Source organism: Sprattus sprattus (assembly GCF_963457725.1).
Source record: "Sprattus sprattus genome assembly, chromosome: 17".
NCBI classification, from domain to species: domain Eukaryota; kingdom Metazoa; phylum Chordata; class Actinopteri; order Clupeiformes; family Clupeidae; genus Sprattus; species Sprattus sprattus.
In genome coordinates, this window is record NC_137915.1 from 26,928,858 (window position 1) to 26,946,462 (window position 17,605).

A 17,605-nucleotide genomic window follows, 5' to 3' on the forward strand; every position below is an offset into this window, starting at 1 on the left:
TTGTTTTAATCTTTGAAATTATGTATACACAGGTGGACACTTATGGACTGGTCCAGTCGGGAGACTGGTTAAGGTTCTTTAAACCATGGAGCCTCCAGCCAATAGGGCTGGGAGGTAGAGGGATTAATTGTGTTGTACTGTGTCGACTGTTTTGCAGGGCATAGGATCACTAGGCGGTTGGACGACAACGATTCAAAGGAGCTGATGCTCTATTGGGGACCATTAAGATGCAGCTCGACATGGCTGAGGGGATGCCAAGGTCATGGATATGCTGCAGAGGATGGATGTGTCCTATCCTTGAGGGAAGGAGCCTGATGGGACATCTTCAGAGAATGCTCTCTGGCGGAATCAGATGGAAGGCCTCATCAGTGGAACTTGAAGGAGTTGCTTGTTGTGGGACATCTACAGCAATTCTACAATGGCGTGCAGAACATGCATACATATTAGGACGGATCATCTGCATTACATTGCATTCACAACTGGAGCTGAATTGTTTATTCGTATATGTTTTTGTTTTGTATGTTTCTTATTTTGCACAATAACGCAGTTAGAAATTGGTGTTCCGAGGTGCAGGGAGTTGCCGCATGCATCTTGCGGAAAGCAAGTGTCGTCATAGAGAAAATGAGGCAGTGAGTCCATTTTTCACCTTAAAATAGGTTTTTGTTCTCACATGCAAGGTCCAGGGATTTCGTCACCTCAGGATACAGACACCAAAACATGGACATAAAAGATGATCACATTCAAGAACATTCACTGATATGGAAGTCATCACACATGCAAGGCTTTGCATTGAATTCTGTATTTCTGTAAACATTACTGTGTGCTCATTTAGGACTGCCCTAATGAGACCGATGTTTTGTATGGGGGTATTATGGACTGTTTACAATAATGCTAAAAATGGGTTTTGATTTATAGGAGTTCAAAGGTAATTGTTTCATCATATAGGGGATTGACAGTGTGTATTTGATAGAGTAATGGGGATATTGTTTAGTGTGTCTGGTCAGACACAAAGGGGGGAATTATGATGGATTGTAACAATTAAGTAAGTAAGTAAGAAGAAATATAACAATTCATTTAATTAGTTTAAGGGGTTTTTAGTCAAACATACACAGCAACCGTGTAACATGACTAAGAAGGGGAGGGTCATTAGACAGCCTTCTGATTGGATGGAGTCGGAGTAGATGAGGTAATTTCATTGGGTTAAAGGGACAACCAGTTATGGCTTGAGTGGGAGTGTCCTAGTATGTTTTAAATATGAGCCCGCGAAGCTCAGGTGGGCAGAAATACTACCGGTTTTGTCTTTCTCTAATTGTGCTGTAAGAACGTGCAATTAAACCGTATTGAAACCAGCATCTATAAATCCAACTGTTTATTTGGGACCGTGTGTGTGTTCGTTAGGACACGACAAAAGTATTATGAATCAAATATAAAAGCTTAGTGCTAGTCTAGTCTAGACTATCTCCGCCTGATCTACTTGCAGAAACCCTCTGTTAATCTACCTACCCACCACACTGTCATGCACTTATTCTACCCCATACGTTGTGCTACCATTTACCTGCAATGTAAATAACTGCCACCATCAACGTAGTTTTCTGTTCCATTACTCTATTACCCTTGTAATAGTAACCTTACGAGCACACTGTATACCCACTAAGCTGTCCTACAATACTTGAATGCTCTCTCCCCACCTTATCCACTATCAGTTGTATGTATCATCTATAGACCATGTTATGTTTGTGTAGCGGTCGGGAGAATTGCCGCCGCCTTGTAGGGGTAATATACTGACACTTAGCTGAGGGGAACTGAGTGGGACAGGATCTAGGTCCTCCACACCCAATGCCTGTGACCTCGATGTCTGTGTGAACAGACAGGTTGTCGTCTGTTTAGCAGCCCAGGCTAGGCACCGGCCTTTGAGATAGGGTTCAACTTCAGGCTGCAGGGAGATGTCTAGTGCCCCCCCCCCCCCACTTACCATGTATTCAGTATGCAGAGCTTGAAATAAGGCACTACACTGACCTGACACCAACCCCACTCTACCTAAAGCTAGCTAAATAGATGAGGCGCCCCTACCCCCAGGTAAGTAACCCACAACACTGAATTAGAAATTGATAGTTTAAAAACACAAATAATCTTTTAGTGGGTATTTAACTACAACACGGAATTAATAATTGATACACAGACTTCTCTCTTACAGTTAAAAACAAACACTCTTAGTGTGTAGTAATCAGCAACTCGGAATTAATAATTAATACACAAACTTCACTCTTACAGTTAAAAACCAACACTCTTAAGGCCAATTTATACTTCGGTAGACGACTCTTTTGAAAAGGTCACCGACACAAATTACGTCATGGAAGACACTTTAAACCGTCGTTTTGAAGTGCCGGCTACATGGAGAAATTTCTACTGGCGCTGAAGTCGTCACAAATGTCGCGCAAGTGTGATTGGCTAGATACAACTGGCCCCGGTGCCTGCTATTATGACGAGCCCCTGTCAGTGGCATAAGGTAGATGGGCTCGCTAGTTTACTAGTCACGAGGCTTTCACACTAGCCGCGAATTTTCGCAGGCGGTATTCCGCCTAGGGGGTCGTGGTCAGCAAAAACAGTTGGCTGTCATGTAGTGAGTGTCAAGTAGCAAGTTCGGCTGCATTGCAGCGCTAATAGCATTTTAGCAGCTAGCTTCTTCATTCATCTTCAATCAAAGCGTTAGCAGCAAGCTAACATAACGGTTAGGAGCTTAATTTAAGACCTACAATATTCAGTTTGCCCTGACAATGTTCGTATAGTATATACACAGCAAACTGAGTCGATGTAGACATATAAAAGTCGTGTAAACGCCTTTATTCACATACAAATATTTCCAGTTAAACAGACTCCCGGGACCCAGGATTAGCAGCTAGCTTCTACATTGATCTTCAATGAAAGCGTTAGCACCAAGCTAACAATAACGGTCGAGAGCTTAATTTAAGACCTACAATATTCAGTTTGCCCTGACAGTGTTCGTATAGTTTATAAACGACAAACCGAGTAGATGTAGACGTATAAAAGTCGTGTATACACCTGTATTCAGCTTGATTCACATCAAATATTTTCCGAAGCAGACCTCCAAGGCTCCGCCATTTTCTTTGAAATGTTTTGATTACACCCGCCCTTCTGCAGAACGGCGAGCTCCAATTCTGACACACGCCGAGCTGATTGGTTACCACCTGGTACACATTTGCATAAAGTTAAAGGTTCGTCAACTTTGAAAGTCAGGCGGCGGCGAATCTGGGCTCAACAGGCGAACATCGTCTCCATTCATTCCCAATGGGGGCGGGACGAAATTCGTCTGTCTGTGAACGTACCGTCAGGCATGTGGCGCGAATATATATCAACAATATTTTGGATTTTACGAATTAGTTACTTCGGTTATTGTATTGGGAAAGTAGACAGGTCAACGAGAAAGCGATCAGAAACATGGATAGTGCTTTGACTCGCGGTAACGTAAACAGACGGTCAAAGTGCTGAAACATTTTTAAAACACTGATTAAAGGAATTATTTGGTGCAGCAGCACACACAGCAGCTTTACCCACATCTGAAAAACACATAGGCTACACAATAAAACAGGTGCTCGGCGGCGACCTGCCTCAGAAAGTACAACAACCTGTTCAATAATGGCTCGGCAGTTAGAAGGAACGGAGTTGTGCATACAACGTTATTGCTACATCCCTGTAGTTGTAAATAGCTCGCATGCAATGATGAGATATGACCAGGCAAAACTTCTGTCTGGATGGGGGACTACCCAGTGTTCCAAAAGCTCAATATTTCGAAAAAATGTCCGAAATATCTTTACCAAATAAACCCTCTGTTCCGAAATGCCTTTGTTCCAACCTGTGTTGCCGGATTCATGTTTGTGGTGGGGTGGCAAAAGGTGCGTGTGCAAGGTGAAGAATGCAAGAGGTCAGTTCACTGGAGGAATTTTCATGTTTTAGCCTACACATAGGCCTAAACAAGGAAGCTGGAAGTGCAGGCTCTGGCTTCATTTAGAAATATTTTAAGTGGCACAAAACACACGCAGCATTTAATTTGCGCAGCGGAGACGCTTACCGGGCCTTTACGAATATAACTTTCCCTAGGCAATATTTGTTAACTTAGCCTACTCTGGTTTTGAATATAGAGTAGGCTTCCACTCGTGAGAAGGAGAAGGAAATCACCGGCAGATTGTCGCAGGACATTACGCAGATCTTGTTAAGCACTGACAAAGCATGCATGTGCAATGCACATGGATGGTAGAAAGTAAACAAGCCTGCCTTGATCACCGTCTTCCACCAGGGGATCGAACCGGAACTACGGCTCCAGCTGGCGGGCTACGACGACACGATCGGCCTGGAGAGATTCATTTTGCTCGCCATTCGAGTGTCGAATCGGCAACAGCAGTGCCTCCAGAACCAGCCGCCCGTTCCCTCCTCTCTTCGTGCTTGGCCGCCCACCAGGGGTAGAGACAGTGGCGAGGAGGAGCCCATGCACATTAACACACTAAGACTTTCCCCGGAGGAAAGAGCTCGCTGCCACTCGCAGGGCTTGTGCCTGTACTGTGGGGGTAGGGGTCACGTGGTGACGGCGTGTTCTACCCATCCCACACGATCCGGGGTGAGTTCAAGACCACCACAGATTGAAGTATGTAACCCCTTATGTTCCCCAGTGTTACTAACTTCTGCTTCTACTTCCCTCACAGCCCAAGCCCTGATTGATACAGGGTCCGCTGGCAACTTAATTTCAGGGTCTCTATGTCAGCGTTTAGGTATTCACCGCATCCCGAGCACCACTTCTTTCTCTTTGCACTCTATCACAGAGCACCCGCTCACGAGACGGCAGGTGCTGCAGATCACCTCTCCGGTACAGCTCCAGATCGGCGTCCTCCATAAGGAGGAGATAAATTTCTCGTTTTGGAGGAGTCAACGGCCGACCTCATCCTTGGACGGCCGTGGCTTCTCAAACATTCGCCCGCGCTGAACTGGGAGACCGGAGAGGTGAAAGAGTGGGGCGCTGAGTGCTTCCACCGCTGCATCACCGTCGGCTCACGACCCACCACGGTGTCACCCCGGGGTCACCGGTCCGTTTCCAACCCCGCACGTCTGGCCCTGCATGCCACCACGGTGGAGAGCACCACCAAACAGGTCAGTCATCAGCTTCCCTCTCCTTACGCATCCTTCTCTGATGTATTCTGTCCCCAGCGGGCATCCCGCCTGCCTCCTGATCACCAGGAGGATTGCTGCATCGACCTGTTGCCTGGTGGGTGTGTGCAGCGAGGAAGGGTTTACCCTCTCGCCCTTCCGGAGAGGAAGGCCATGAAGGACTACATCCAGGAGGCGCTTCAGCAGGGTTACATCCGGCCATCCACATCCCGGCGGCTTCCAGTTTCTTCTACGTGAAGAAGAGGGAGGGAGGACTTCGGCCTGCATCGACTACCGAGCCCTCAATGCCATTACCATCAAGAACCGCTACCCCCTTCCTCTCGTCCCGTCCGCATTGGAGCAGCTGCAGGGGGCTGGACCTTCGCAGCGCCTACAACCTCATCCGAATACGCGAGGGTGACGAGTGGAAGACAGCCTTCATCACCCCTAGTGGCCACTACGAGTACTGCGTGATGCCTTTCGGTTTGGCCAACGCCCCTTCCGTATTCCAAAGCATCGTGGACAACGTGTTCCGGGAGTACCTGAACCATTTCATAATCGTCTACATCGACGACATCTTGGTCTACTCCCGGAACGAGAGGGAACACGTCCAGCATGTCTCTGAAGCTTCGTGAACACCACCTCTTCGCCAAGCGGGAGAAGTGTGAGTTCCACCTGGACCGGCTGAAATTCCTGGGCTACTACATCAGCCCAGCCGGCATCAGCATGGACGAGGGGAAGGTAAGCGCAGTCAAGACCTGGCCCCAACCCAGGACGGTGAAGGAGCTTCATTGGCCCCTTTAACATCATACAACAAATCAACACGGTCTCATTCAAACTCCAACTCCCTCCGCACCTCCGTATTCACATGTCACTTTTCAAACCTTACTACCCCCCAGTCACCTCTTCTTCTTCTTCTCCTCCCTCACAGCCTGACGCTGACGTGCCCCCGCCACCGCTCCTGCTTGAGGAGGGCCCGATCTATGCCAGAGAGATCCTGGACTCACGGCGTCGTCGGGGTCACCTCGAATACCTCATCGACTGGGAGGGGTATGGGCCCGAGGAGAGAGCATGGGTGCTCCGGGACCAGATCTTGGACCCCAACTTCCTCGCTGAGTTCCATAGAGCCCACCCACTCCGCCCAGCTCCCCGGACTAGAGGTAGACCACGGCGATGGAGTCGGGGTCCGAGGCCCTCAGGAGCGGTACCTGGAGGGGGGGGGTACTGTCACCTGCACCAGCCACGCCCACCTCCGCGCTCTCTCGCTCACACTCACCGGTGTACTGATCACTCACACCTGCACTCTCACTCACCTGCATCGCATTAAGCATTCACGAGGACTAATCACATACACCTGTCACAGTCCCTTCTTATACTCCACTCACCTCACACTCGGTGTCTGGTATCGCACATCATAGGTTGCCAAACGTTTCCCCACATCTTGCTGACTGTAAGGATTACTATCTTCGCTTGTTCTCTCTCGTTTATGCTCCATTCAGTTTGTGTCACATTTTGGTTTGTACTGTCCGAGTTAGACTCGTGTTTTGTTTGCCCTCCTGGTTTCGTTAGTTACGATCTTTTCTTTCAGAGCTTGGCTCTTTGTTTTGGTTTACGTGTTCTTGTGAACCCGCTCCTTGTTTTCAGCAGCGCTACGAGCCTGCGCACCTCCTGGGCTGGACTATCCCTGAGGAGCGAACGCGCCCTGTACTGCCGTTCGGTATCCCTGTTTGTTTGTGCTGTCTATCCATTTGCGAAATAAACAGTCATTCACGAAAACCCGCGGTTGTCGTGTTTGCGTTCCGTGACAACAACAGAATAAGTTATAAGTTTTAACTGAGAATAAGAAAAGGAATGCTGTTTCCTATTTTTTTTGTGCAATGTACAGTTAACACTCAAATAAAGCATATCCCTCATAAGGTAAACAGAATCCTCTATTCCTTAAAACTGTCATGTGGGCAACTGGAATAGTTTAGCAAATAATTTATTTTATGACTTGTGTTTCTGTATTCTAAGATTGTTGTCCTGTGTGTGGGTGTGAGTGTGAGAAAGAGAGTATGTTCCATGTGTACTGACCGTCTGTTACACCTCTAGAAACAACCCACCACCAGGGTCTTTGCTCATAGAATACATGAACAATGCTCTCTTGCACCTTGGCAGACATCCTCTTCCAGCCCCAGCTGTGTGAAATTCACAACATGTACAGTACTCCTACCATTTATATTACGTTATAAGTTAGAATGACTGCTGGTTCCGCTCAAACACGTATTGCACTCTCTCCATACACTTATGATAGTCCTCTGTCTCCTTACACTTATGATAGTCCCTTTCTTGCTAATCCAACAGTTATGATAGTCCCTTTCTCGTTAATCCAGTTATTTGATGTATGATATATTGAATATGATGGTCCCTTTCTCGCTAATCCCACAGTTGTTTACATGCTATTCAGATCTGTAACTTCAGTAAGGGCTGGTATCTCTCTCTCCCTCTTACTCTCATTCTTGTTATATCTTAGTGTTTAGCTATGCCTCTGCCTCCTTCAGTGATACTGCAAACCTTGTCACTGAGTATATTCTTACCGCAATTTTGTGATTGCGGGACCGTCTCCTCCACACTGGGGCAGCAGTTTCCTTTAGCTTCCAAAGCATCCTCCTCTCCTCCATGAACAGTAACTTGGTGTTCATGGCAACAGCTGCTAATGCTATAGCAAACTGATTTTCAACAAAAGCAGTTCGAAGGCAAGTTCTGAGCTGATGGCTTATCTTGAGCCAGTTCTTTGCATTTCAACACCAAAACAACTGGCTGTCGGCCAGGAAAACTGCTTGTCTAGAATCACGTAGCGTCTAGTCTCCCTAACCTTAATCCAAAGAAGAAAACACAGAGCTGACTAGCTAGCTGTTTGTCCCCTAACACTAAGCAAGTAAGCATTGCTACCAATGTATTACATCAATGTATTTTCATAAAAGTAATGTTCAATGTTTTGTTTTTTTGAAGGAGGTCCTGCACAACTTGTCATCAGATTGGAAATGCCTTTAGCTTCACTTTACCCAACCTTGTGCACAGCAGTTGCTCCCTGGATTTATAGTCATGTTGACTAATACAGGCACGCACACGCGCACACACACACACACACACACACACACACACACACACACACACACACACACACACACACACACACACACACACACACAGAGAGATACATACATAAGCCTACACAGGCAGCATAGAGATGGAGTGAGGTGTTCAGATATTCTGGGAGTCTGATTAATGTCAATATGTCCACATCGCCTAAATTAGAATACAAGAGAGCTTCACATCAATCTCATTTTTACAAATATGACTAAACTAAATTCTTCATATTCCTTTGCCTGGGTCATCTTGCAGAGGGGAGCCTGGGTGTTGTGAGGGGAGCTCAGGTTACCCTACCAGTCCAAACTAAGCAAACACTGACGCAGAACAGGCCTGTTGCACATCAGATGCATTGCATGACAGCTGCGTCTGGAAACTGCTGATCTTATTGGCTTTTGCTTTTGATAATGGCCACAAATACACAATGAGCTTGGTGTCAACCATAATTGATGAGCAGTCCAAAAAAAGACCAGAAAGTCTTCAGGGGGAGAGAGCGCACCAGAAAATGACTGCCCTTTACCTTATGTTCTGTTAACCTGTCGACATAAATATAATTATTGGGTTTCTGCTATGATTAAATATAGCCTCAAGTCCCCCTTTCATAACATGCAATTGCAAAATTGTTTAAAAATGTAATATTTACATATCTGTGACAGCCTGGTCATTGAAATTACAATGAAATGTTTCAGATATGTATTGTTGCTGGTATGATGTCAATATAACGGTCAACAGATCTACAGAGTCTATTTTTGTTGAGAACAGCTTACTTCACGCTTACCTCACCAGTGAAAAATAGGCTTCATGCTGAAACTCTAGATGACTCGCGCCGAAGAGCGCCTGACGCACGTCCCATGCAGCCAGTGAATGTTCTAACGTGTTTACATGGCGGCCGAAATGAATGTCTAGACGTTCCGCAGCACGTAACACACACATGTGGTGTGTGCAAGACCCCAAACTTGGACTACTGCGTAATCACTGAAATCCACCTGTGAAGACGTTTCAACGACGTAACGTTACTAGTGGTGATTGGTAGCCTATTTTTAGAAGGTGCTGTCATCTTTAAGCATAATTGACATCATTATCGCATAAAGCGATACGTTTAAAAAGGGAAGTCGCACGAAGCCATTACAGGTTACTCTCAACGTGCTGATAGCACAACAATCACACGGGACCAACGGTAGCTTATCCTGCCGGATAGTAGGCAAATCTTGCGGATTTCAGGATTGCCAGTGTGGCCACAGCGGAATATCACTTAATCTCTGGACATAACAGACCGGTAATATGGCTTCGTTTTCTTTTGAGGATACTTCAAAACCATTTCTCTACAGATCCACTGCAAACATTATCATATCTCGTCTGCATGGTGAAGAGGCTCCAATCCACCCACAGAGGGAGTTTCCAAGAAAACACTTGAGTTCAGAAAATTGTTATCATTTCGGTGATTGTGCTCAGTCGGACTTGGTAGCGAACCGACTCGACCGTTCATGGACAAAAAGAGACACTGGCTCAAATGGTACCATTAACGGAAAGCAACAAGATAAGGCCCAGCTTAGACAATGTATTGTAGATATTTCAGGAAAATCCACCCCTGTAAGAGCTGACAGAACTCAACACTTAACCCCTAACTGTAAGTGGTGTCAGGTACATCATTTCGATGGGCAAACAAATCGGAAATGTAAACATGTCGAAGGTAATGATAGTTTGTGTTGGGAAGATCCTGCGTTCAAGGGGTGTGGGGCTCAAACCACCCTGTCGCCGAATCCGAACGTAACCGAGATCGACAAAAAGGTAATCTGCTACTTGTGGGAAGTTACAAAACAAAATACATACCTTCACGAAAGGCAAAAGTACCGGTTCCAGATAATCCCCGATGGCAACTGCCTCTACAGGGCGGTGAGTAGGGCAGCCTATGGGGACCAGTCAATGCACAAGGAATTGAGAGAACAAACAATGCATCACATCGCTGACCACCTGGAGGAGTTTAACTCCATCATTGAAGAGGACATTGGGGAGTTTCTTATCAGTGCCTCACAGGAAGGAGTATGGGCTGGATATCCAGAGTTGTTGGCTATGAGCAAGTTTCTCAATGTGAATATTTACCTGACCACTGGAGGAAGTTTTGAAAGTCCTACTGTCTCCACTATGGTTCATTTCCTTGGGGATGAGGACACAACCAAACCCGTTATCTGGCTAAGCTGGCTCAGTAACGGTCATTACGACGTGGTGTTAAATAGCTGTGTGCCCAACCCAGAGTATGATGAGTGGTGCGAAATAATGCACCAACAAAAGACAACAGACGAAGAGCTGGCCAAATCAATTGTCACATAATAAGCTATGGACTGCAGAATGTCGTTCACTGAATGACAATTTGATAATGATTGACCTCGATAGGAATAGGCCTGCTTTTGTTACGTTTTATAAAAACTGTTCCTTCTGATGTCTTTTAGTTTTTTACTGTATGGCTCCATCATTTTTTTGTCTTTATTTTCAATATTTATTTTTATGGTCACTCACTGTAAATTGTCAAATGACCAGTTTTTACTTATTGTCCAGTAGTTTCTGTATTTCATACCATGGTAGAATTACCATAAAACTAACTACAGTAGTTTTTAGTACACTGTAAAATGAAGTACACTGTTATTTTTTGTCACTGTTATAGACATGTAATTTATTTGTCAGTGCTACTGTATAAACAACAGTACTATATACCTATATTTTACTGTATTTGTTTTTAAATGAAATAAGTTTATTTAGCTTTTGATGTAAAAAGTTGATGTTGATGACTTAACTGCTCAAAAAGCAAAACATTTATTGTGCAATTTGAATAATAATACAGAACAATAATGCAAGAATCTCTGAGGTATCGTTTTGATATTGTTTGGAGTTAAATGGGAAGTGAATGACATCTAAAAAGTAGTGAAATAAATGATAACTGTTCCACACAAATTTTAGGTCATTCCTGAAAATGGATTCAACTTTCACCCATGCTGCTAGTTATTCTGTAAAAGGGGGGCGAGGTGGTGGGAGCCAGGTGAAGAGGGTAGTTGTGGCAACAACACTTATGATAGTCCTGCAAAAAATGAAAAACACATATTAATCTTATTAGGAAAAAATGAAACTAAAATGCCTAACTCACATTATCAAAACACCTTTGAGTGAATCTGTGAAGGTACAGGAGGGTTGCTCTGCACTTACACTGGACAAAGACATTTCTAAAAGACTGCTGCTACTCAGTTGGTCCCTAGGTCTGTATGGTCAGTAACAGGAGGCAAAAAGGGGATTCATAATGACTATACACATACAGTGCAGTACAGTGTGTTAGTCCAGTCCATTACATGGGCACTAAAAAAGACGATGTTTTGACTTCACTCCAAAACACTGAATTTCAAATGATGACAATAACATTAAAGTGCATCATCTTAGAATTCAGGGTGTTTACATCCATATTAGGTAAAAGGTGTAGGGATTGTAAACATTTTTAGACATAATAACCCTCTTTTAGGGGATGACCAAAAGTGATTGTTCAAATTAAGATCAACTTCATACAATATGTTGATATTTGGTTGAAAATCGTCTTTTATGAAATAATTGTATTTCCTGCTTACAAAGCAGAGACCAATGATCCTACAGTACATTTAAATGAGACCTAAAGGGATTTTAGGTGTACAGTGGACGCTTCATTAAAATATTGCCCATTGTGCCAGTGGGTAGTGTGTGAGGCCCATTGTGCCAGTGGGTAGTGTGTGAGGCCCATTGTGCCAGTGGGTAGTGTGTGAGGCCCATTGTGTCAGTGGGTAGTGTGCGAGGCCCATTGTGTCAGTGGGTAGTGTGCCAGTGGCCCATTGTGTCAGTGGGTAGTGTGCCAGTGGCCCATTGTGTCAGTGGGTAGTGTGCGAGGCCCATTGTGCCAGTGGGTAGTGTGCCAGTGGCCCATAGTGTCAGTGGGTAGTGTGCGAGGCCCATTGTGCCAGTAGGTAGTGTGCAAGGCCCATTGTGCCAGTGGGGAGTGTTCCAGTGGGTACACTCAAAAAAATAAGTTGTTTAAATTACTTAACATTGTTATGTCAATGTTTTCCACCTAACTGAGTTTAGTTCAAACAAATGTAATACTATAATTACAGAGGAAATAACTAACTTATGTGAAACCAACAAGACTGTATTAAGTAATTACAATATTATTTGGTCAAGTTAGCCATAATTGATCAGGCAGTGTTCATCTGACTAAACAGACCTTCATTACACTGACCTAACTCACTTATGTAATTCTAACTCAACTGGATTTACTAACGCCAACTGAACAGCTCCTTGTAATTCCAATTTAACTGACTTGAATGGTTTTCATTGTTATAAAGCCTAGTTATGTCAACAGTTTCCACACAATGTAGTTATGCAAATTCAAATCACAATACAAACAAACAAACCAGGCTGACTTCAGTCAGTTTATTGTTGCAAAATGTTGCAAACGTGCATATATTAGATGGCCACACACACACACTTCGCTGTGAATTTGACTTCTGCATTTTCTCATCCCGGACTGTCCTTCCTCCTGGACCCAAGGAGCAGTGGGCAGCTTTTAAGCGCCGGGGACCAAGTGAACCGTCCATCTTGGTCAGGGATTGATAGGGGAGTGTGCTGTTGGGGTCCTTGTGGACACAAACTCCACACAGAAAGGCCCGGGAGATACGTAGCCAACCTGAGCACTGACAGTCTGGGGAGGACCTGCCCCCCGAACCAACAGTGCCCCATGCTAGAATCAAAGCTATGACCTTCTTGCTGTGAGGCGGCAATGCAAGGACCTAAGCCACCATGCCATACCTTGGTTCTATAATATTATTTATTACCAATGGAAAACGCCAACCATCATATAACCATCGGCCAGGTGAGCAACGTCTGATACAACAGATGAACAAGAAAAATGAATATAAATTACAAACGCACTGGAACACAGAACCCAGCAAGCAGAAAGAAGTAGTTAGAGGCTTGCAGCCCAGTGGGACCAAACTAATCAACAGCTGGGCCAAATGGAAGAAGAGAAGAGGGCACATGGAGAGGGCAGCATGGGTGACTTGACGTTACAGCTTGAGGCCGCCGACCCTCAAATTCACAGATCCCAAAACCTGATAGAAGCTGGCCGAGTCACTCCGCGATCTGAAAGTAAATAGAAGAGGCGAATTGATAGCTTGGATGGGTGGGTACGCGTGGACATCCGCGTGCAAACGAGGTGTGTATCGGTGTTCATCTACTTGGGAACATAATATGGGTGTGTTGTTTTCTTTCCTTATTAACAGTGCACTTAATTGCATGAATATTGCAATATATTGAGTAAAACTCTCACCATATTCCGAGAGTTTGGGGGTGTTCATGATATGTTTCCACACGGTATTACTAAAAATATCCAGTGTGCTCACATTGTGGAAAGTAGACAACTCCTAGGTTGCAGGGACTGGCCCTGCATGCAAGAAACCCGAAGGCATCATGTTTGGTACAAGATCTCTGTTACATGATAGTATTGAAATTCTTGCTAGGACTATATTCTGACGAAATATTGATTTTGTGAAATAGAGGTACAGGTGATTTATAGGTGCCGCATTGGATGAGGCTATGGGAGTCTCACAGGGGGGAAATATGGTGGAAAATATGTGAAAGAAAACTCAATAATCAGTCTGTGTAGACTATTAACAATCAGTATAATAACCAGTGTGGGTAGAATATGAACAAACAGCATGACCACTAGAATATTCATGATAACAAGCTATTAAAACTATTATACTAAATTTACACTATTGATATGAATTACATTATTTGCACTAAATGTTTAAATATTTATCAAGTCTGGGCATACTGTGAAGAGTCTTAGTGGTGACCAAGGTAACTGTCCACAGAAAGGCTGTGAATACTAGCTGCATGCCGGCTGATGGCCTTGAGAGCCTTCCCTGTCCTACTGCACACTCATTCTTATCTTAAAATCGACATATTTTAGGCTCCCCTGTCCCACTGGACACATTCTAGTCCTGAATTGGGCACATTTCCAACCATGGGTGACTTTAGAATATGCCTGGTGCTGTTGTCCTCAGCCATAAGGGGAAGGCCCTGATAACGGATCAAATATGACATTTCTGGGCCACCAATACTCCAATTAAAAAGCAACATATATCATATGGAGAGGGCCATAGGTGATTTAGGGTGACAAGAGGGTCAAAAGTTATTGCAAAATTCTGTAAACACAGTATATATTCTTGAGACTTGCTCAGATTCATGATGTTGGTATTGCAGTGGCAAAATAAAGCTTTTTGCCTCACACTGCTTTCAGATCAGAAAAGAAGACTGTCTACTTCATCACAAACCTAACCTAAACCTCTCTGCTTAACTCCATTTTTATAAATATGCAATGCCCATTTCAGCGTGTCAGTCGCGCAGGGTGGTACAGTAGGCTACAAAGTTATCCACCTTCCTTGATGATGAACTCAGATGCCTAGCCTAGCCTGACCAATAAGATCCGGATTTCACTTCTTCAGGTTACAGCCCTCCCCTACGCTCCACAGACGAATCAGGGACCCATCCTATCCGCTAGGCACTTTAACAAGTCTGCTGAAAACAAACTAAATAAAAAAGCCAAGGGAACGAAAGGAACGAGATGGAAGATGGCATTAACTAGCCTAATCGTTCTCGTTCACTTAAAAGATTCGTCCGTGAACAGAAATTAGTTCACTAATATAGCTACGTCCTCGAGTGGATTACAACACAGTAGATCGGTCAGTGAAGCGAACGAGTTGAGGTATCATTGCTGAATTAAGAGACAGTTAGAAGTCTATCTCACATAAAGCATATTTGGTTGAGACTTTAATATTAAACTGGAAAAATATAGGCGTCTGGGCAGATTAAGGAGTTCCAGATAGACGGGCTCTAGACAGACCTTTCCTATGATGAAATGGACAATGGCGGTCACTTAAGAAAAACCCACTTTTATCGCAAACTGGGTAAGAACCAGGGTAAGTTGACGTTAAGAGATAACTAGGCTACTAGCTGATGTTAACATGATAACTTGGTCGACGACGATGGCTAACATTAGTGTTCAAAGACGGAAACTTTTTGTTCCAGAGACTCAAAGCGTAACTCTAGTCAGTGCCTAGAAACGTATGGATAAAGACTCTGAATTGCATGTTATAGACTTGTAACTTTACAAATTGCTAATTTGCTGATGAAACCTTGATTTGGACTGCGTCCGTCCCAGTTAAACGTTAAAGCACCGGCTACGGAACCAGTGCTATGGATCAACTTGCCTCCACGTTAACTGGCGACGATTGCTGATGTTTTAGCTTGATTTAGCCTTTTCTTCTACAGATGTGGACGGTCGCAGATTCGTCATTTCACAATAACCTGGGAGATGTTCAGTAGGCCACTTATTTTACAGTTCAAAACATGTCATCATCGGCACAGTAAGTACGAAGGCTATAAGTCAATACAGCAATGAAATCACCTGTTTTTTTGTATTCTTTCTGAAAAAATGAGTATCTTCTCGCTATTCGAACCGGTGTCTCTCTCTGACCAAAAGTGTTCCATCATGGTCCCTGGAGTACGTCTATATCCCATTAGATCACCAATCGTGTCAGAATTGTTAGGAATCAATGTATCCTCTACATCTACAACATAGGCTTGGGGGTATTTGAACCAACCGAATGCTCAAGTCCACTGACTGGTAACTGACGTCTGGATGATTTCACAGTCGTTCTTTGCGGTTTTGTTTAAAAACTAAAAAGTAGGCCTACCACATATATCATGCGTGATATGACTCCTGTGTAAAGTGAGAAAATGAGCAAGAATTAGGCCTTACGCACACTGCCATCGATGTATGTGCCTGGCAGCTGCATAGTGGTACTCCTACGTCCGGTAGCGTGTGTGTATTTACACCGCCAATGTTTCTGCTGCAGTGTTGCTACTGCCAGCCCTATCTTGCACTTAGTATGCCTTTGATAATTGCCGTGCATACACAATCAGTTTGGTATCATCCATGGTTGATAAGTGGTCCGAACAGTGAAGATCAGTGCGAGGCCAAGATCGAAAGAGCGCAACGGGAAACTACTAATTTATCAATATAATGTAATCCTATGTGTAGCGTCCACTTTACCCTTTCATAACATGCATTCGCAAAAATGGTTAGAAAATATCATGCATTCTGTCCTGTCTGTGACATATATAGCCCACACACCTAAACTGCAGTGAAACATGTCAGTTTATGTATGTTGCTGGTATGATGTTAATATGATTATTAAAGCATCTTTTTACTGTATACTTTGGCTGAGAAGCAGTTTGTTAATGCTTACCTCACATGTGGAAAAATAGGCTTCACGTCAAAATTCTAGGCCTACATGACTCACATCTGAGATGCGTGTCTCACGTATGGGGTGTGTATGTTCTAATCCAGCCAGTAAACATGGGCATCGAACATGATGCATGCTGGGGAAGCGAAACGCTCTCTTTGCCTTTGACTGGGCGAGTCCTGGCAGGTGGAAATGGTGTAACAGGGTGAACTAGCAAGCTAGTTATAAAGATATATCTAGTTGCCTGTCTTTATATCAGAACTGTCAAGCCCAGGATTAAATATCTACTGTACCAGGAAAAATAACCCATTACAAGGCCCTCCAAGGTGTTGTCAGCCTCTAGCAAATGAAATGGCCGAACAACGCCAAAGTCCTACAATTCTCAAAACATCAAAGACCACAACAACCTATCAGATAAGCCGGTGGCGGCAACATTTGCTCTCTTTGCCCAATTTGCTCATATACATCACAATTGCCTGCCATTAACAGAAATGACTGGAACACACACCCTTGCTTTGCTGGCATGTATCTGTACCGTTACACCTCTTGCACAACGCCTGCATTCTGTGTGTGTGGCGGCTTCCTTGCAGAACTGCTGTGGCTCAGTTGTGTGTGTTAAGGCCTGTTTCACACTGCTTGCGTTGCATGGTGACTGCGTTAGTTGCTTCTCATTTTGTCGCCCATGTTAACAGATTAGGGCATGCACACTGTGTATAAGACACACATCTCTGGAGTTGCAGCCGCAAATCAATTACATATCATACCAGCAACATTACATAACAGACACCTTTCACTGCAGTTTCAAAGGTACAATATTCACAGATTGACATCACAAACAAGGGCGTAATGTCTGGCAATTGATTTGCTTGAGGCCAGATTCAAGGGTGTTGATGGTCAAGACACAGTTACTTTGACATTCATTGGCATTTGGCATAGGCACTTTGCCCTGACACCATTGATTTCCCGTCCCACCCACCCCTTGCCCCGCTGTACAGTTTGACTTG

The 17,605-nt window shown here is 44.3% G+C and overlaps 2 protein-coding genes across 3 annotated transcripts in view; one reads left to right on the top strand and one right to left on the bottom strand.

Moving 5' to 3' along the window:
* The window catches only part of uba5 (ubiquitin-like modifier activating enzyme 5), a 48,723-nt gene extending 38,559 nt beyond the window's left edge, over positions 1 to 10,164 (bottom strand). The window contains exon 1 of one of the 2 annotated variants that reach the window (XM_080855171.1): positions 10,114 to 10,164. Coding sequence is in view for 1 of the 2 variants with exons in the window: in XM_080855170.1 (XP_080711296.1) it covers positions 9,062 to 9,216 (155 nt within the window). In the remaining variant the exon portion in view is untranslated. Of the gene's footprint in view, positions 1 to 9,061; positions 9,345 to 10,113 lie in introns of those variants that run through there. The other variant, XM_080855170.1, reaches the window with a different exon arrangement.
* otud1 (OTU deubiquitinase 1) lies at positions 9,400 to 11,194 on the top strand. The gene has a single exon (XM_080855172.1). The coding sequence runs from the start codon at positions 9,565 to 9,567 to the stop codon at positions 10,609 to 10,611; it is 1,047 nt and encodes a 348-aa protein (XP_080711298.1). The 5' UTR covers positions 9,400 to 9,564; the 3' UTR covers positions 10,612 to 11,194.
* Positions 11,195 to 17,605: the final 6,411 nt, after the last annotated feature.